Below are 2,706 nucleotides of genomic sequence, written 5' to 3'. Positions count from 1 at the left end.
CACTATAAGAACTTGCTTAAATATAACAACAACATTCTCACTATAAGAACTTGCTTAAATATAACACGCCGCTTAAATCTAACAGGCCCTGAAGCATGCACAGTAGCAGTTGTTTCTCAACTACAATTACAACTAGAAATGCCAATCAAGAAATCAAAAGGAAGACATTGCAACTCTAATTAAGCGCAATGACATGACCTAGCATGGTCACAAAATTATGCAACTCTAAGCGCGTAAGACGATAGCACCCAATATTGACCAGCCTGCAGATGATGTGATTTAAAAGGCCCAGCACAAAGGGGGGGATATGTGAACACAGCATTCACAACGAGGATACAAGAACCCTGATTTGACACAACCAAATAGCATATAAACCACAAGTTAGCACCTAAGAATCCCAAAATACAATGATCCATGAACAATAACAAGGAGAAGACCATCACTCCATGTTCTATGCCTAATTTTGATGGAGGCAACTGCAACCTTGTCCAGGGAAGTAAGTAATTAACCACATATAGTCTATCTAGAAACAAAAAGACTGATTTCCCCCTTCCAACAGTTTACCAATCACTATCGATCAGCCATTATTCAGTCAGCACTCTCAAGGGCATCGAGCACCATCCTCACCGTCTCCTTCATCAGGTCCATCCTACGCAGCTGCTGTCTGATCTCCGTCAACCTAAACCTCCTCAGCTTTTCCTCTATCGCCCGTGCTTTTGATCCTTCGAGCACCTCAAATGCCTTCTTGAATGCCGCACCACTCGGATGCTCCTTGGACAGCTCCTCAACAGTCTCCCACAGGTAGGGATATGCATCCTTCCCCTTCTCAAGCCCACTTTTCCCTCTGCCATTGGCATTGACAGCCCCAAGCCCAATCCCATTGCCATTGGCCGCTGTAATTGGCCTCACCTTCCGGTTCTTGATGTGGTAGCGGTCATCCCGCTGACTCTCCATATCATCATCGCTATCTCCGCTGTATTGCAATTCATCACTATCACCACCACCATAATTCTCATACCCACTGCCTCCTCCATCACCACCACCACTACCAACCAACCCCCAGACCTTCTTGGCATGCTCATAGATGCTGCGGTCATGCGGGGTGTGCAACTCCTGCTCCCGTCCATTCTTGGCACGGGTGGCAAGCAACTGGTACTTCTGCTTGAGGCGCCGGACCTTATCACTGAGCTGCGTGGTGGATACCCTAACACTGAGCTGGGCACGGATGTGGCTGTGGAGCTTACCGATGTCATTGGTGGAACCAGGGAGCACGCCGCTCTTGGCGCGGTATGTGGCGAGGCCGCGCAGGATGAGAAGCTCGTCGTCATGGCTCCAGAGCCGCGAGGGGCGCTTCAGCGGGTCCGGAGAGGGCGCTGATATGGCGGCGCTGCGGGGGCGCTTGACGCGCGGCTCGGAGGCAGAGCCGCCGCCGCGGGGCGGCGAGTCCATGGGGCGGGAGCTGATGGGCTTGATGATGGATGCCTCGGCGCGGGGGCGGCGCGCGGAGCGGAGCGGCGAGACGTTGTCGTCTTCAGAGTCGGCGCCGGCGGCCGGGTCGAGGTCGGCGTCCGAGGCCACGGGCGCGGCGGAGTCCTCGGAGTCGGAGTTGATGCCGGGGGAGCGCGCCCTGGGCTTGCCGCCGGGCTTGGGCGACGAGGGGGCGGCCTTGGGAGCGGCGAGGCGGCGGTCGGCCTCGGCGTCAGAGTCCTCGGAGTTGTAGGAGTCGGAGTTGATGCCGGGGGAGCGCGCCCTGGGCTTGCCGCCGGGCTTGGGCGAGGAGGCGGCGGGCTTGGGCGCGGGGCGGCGGTGCGCCTCGGCGTCGGAGTCGTAGGTGCCCCCGGAGTCGGATCCGGCGGCGGCGGAGTCAGCCGCGACGGAGGGGGTGGAGGAGGGCGCGGCGGCGGACGACTTAGGGTTAGGGTTGGGCGGCGGGGTCTTGGAGGGGTCGGTGTCGGAGGGGGGGTCGTCGCGGCCGCGGCGGCGGTGGCCCGCGTCGCCCTCCGCGTCGGAGGCGTCGGACGGGGACCCCCACGCCGTGGCGGCGGAGCGCTTGGGTGCCATGCGGGACGCGGGCGGCGGGGCGGCAAGGTCTGGCCTGGGGCGCTCTCGCCTCGTGTCCCTCGCGCTGGGGGTCTGCGCTGTGGTGTGCTGTGCTCTGCTGCTAGCCCGGCGGCCCTTGGGTAATCTGTATCTGCATCGGTGCCGATATTTTAAGAGGCAGAGCGCGGCGCGGTGCGTGCGATCGAGTCGTTGGGTGCGACGGGTGGGCGTGCTTGATTGGCATGCGCCACGCCCACGCCCGCGGTGGGTGGGTGGGTGCCGTGCCGGCCTTCCGTGCGGTGCGCAATGCCAATGCCAATGCCTGTCCGCGGCATGACCGGGCGGTCTCGTTGCCAAACAGTCGGCGCGACCGGGCGTGCTCGCTCCGCCCGGGTGTCTACCAGGCCCGTTTTCCTTTGACTCGAGTCAGACTGGTTCAAGTTTGACTAAGGTTGTCCCTACATATATGATGAGAGAAACTGTGATAAGAGATCATCTTTTAGTTAGGTATAAGAGAAGACATATTTTCTCTTGTATTTTCTCTCTCCCCATCTCAGTATTTACATGGGCGTGTTTGGTTGTCATAGTGAATAGTAATTGTGTTGCATACATATCTTAACCCAGTCTGGCTCTGAAAAAACAGCCTCATACGCGACATCTGCGAGT

General features: G+C 58.4%; 1 protein-coding gene across 1 annotated transcript; it reads right to left on the bottom strand.

Moving 5' to 3' along the window:
* Positions 1-363: 363 nt before the first annotated feature.
* LOC125509524 (STOREKEEPER protein-like) lies at positions 364-2,199 on the bottom strand. The gene has a single exon (XM_048674507.1). The coding sequence runs from the start codon at positions 2,059-2,061 to the stop codon at positions 589-591; it is 1,473 nt and encodes a 490-aa protein (XP_048530464.1). The 5' UTR covers positions 2,062-2,199; the 3' UTR covers positions 364-588.
* Positions 2,200-2,706: the final 507 nt, after the last annotated feature.

The sequence above is a fragment of the Triticum urartu genome, chromosome 5, assembly GCF_003073215.2.
Source record: "Triticum urartu cultivar G1812 chromosome 5, Tu2.1, whole genome shotgun sequence".
Lineage (NCBI taxonomy): Eukaryota > Viridiplantae > Streptophyta > Magnoliopsida > Poales > Poaceae > Triticum > Triticum urartu.
The sequence above is the reverse complement of the archived record's forward strand: the minus strand, read 5'-3'. Positions and strand labels throughout refer to the sequence as shown.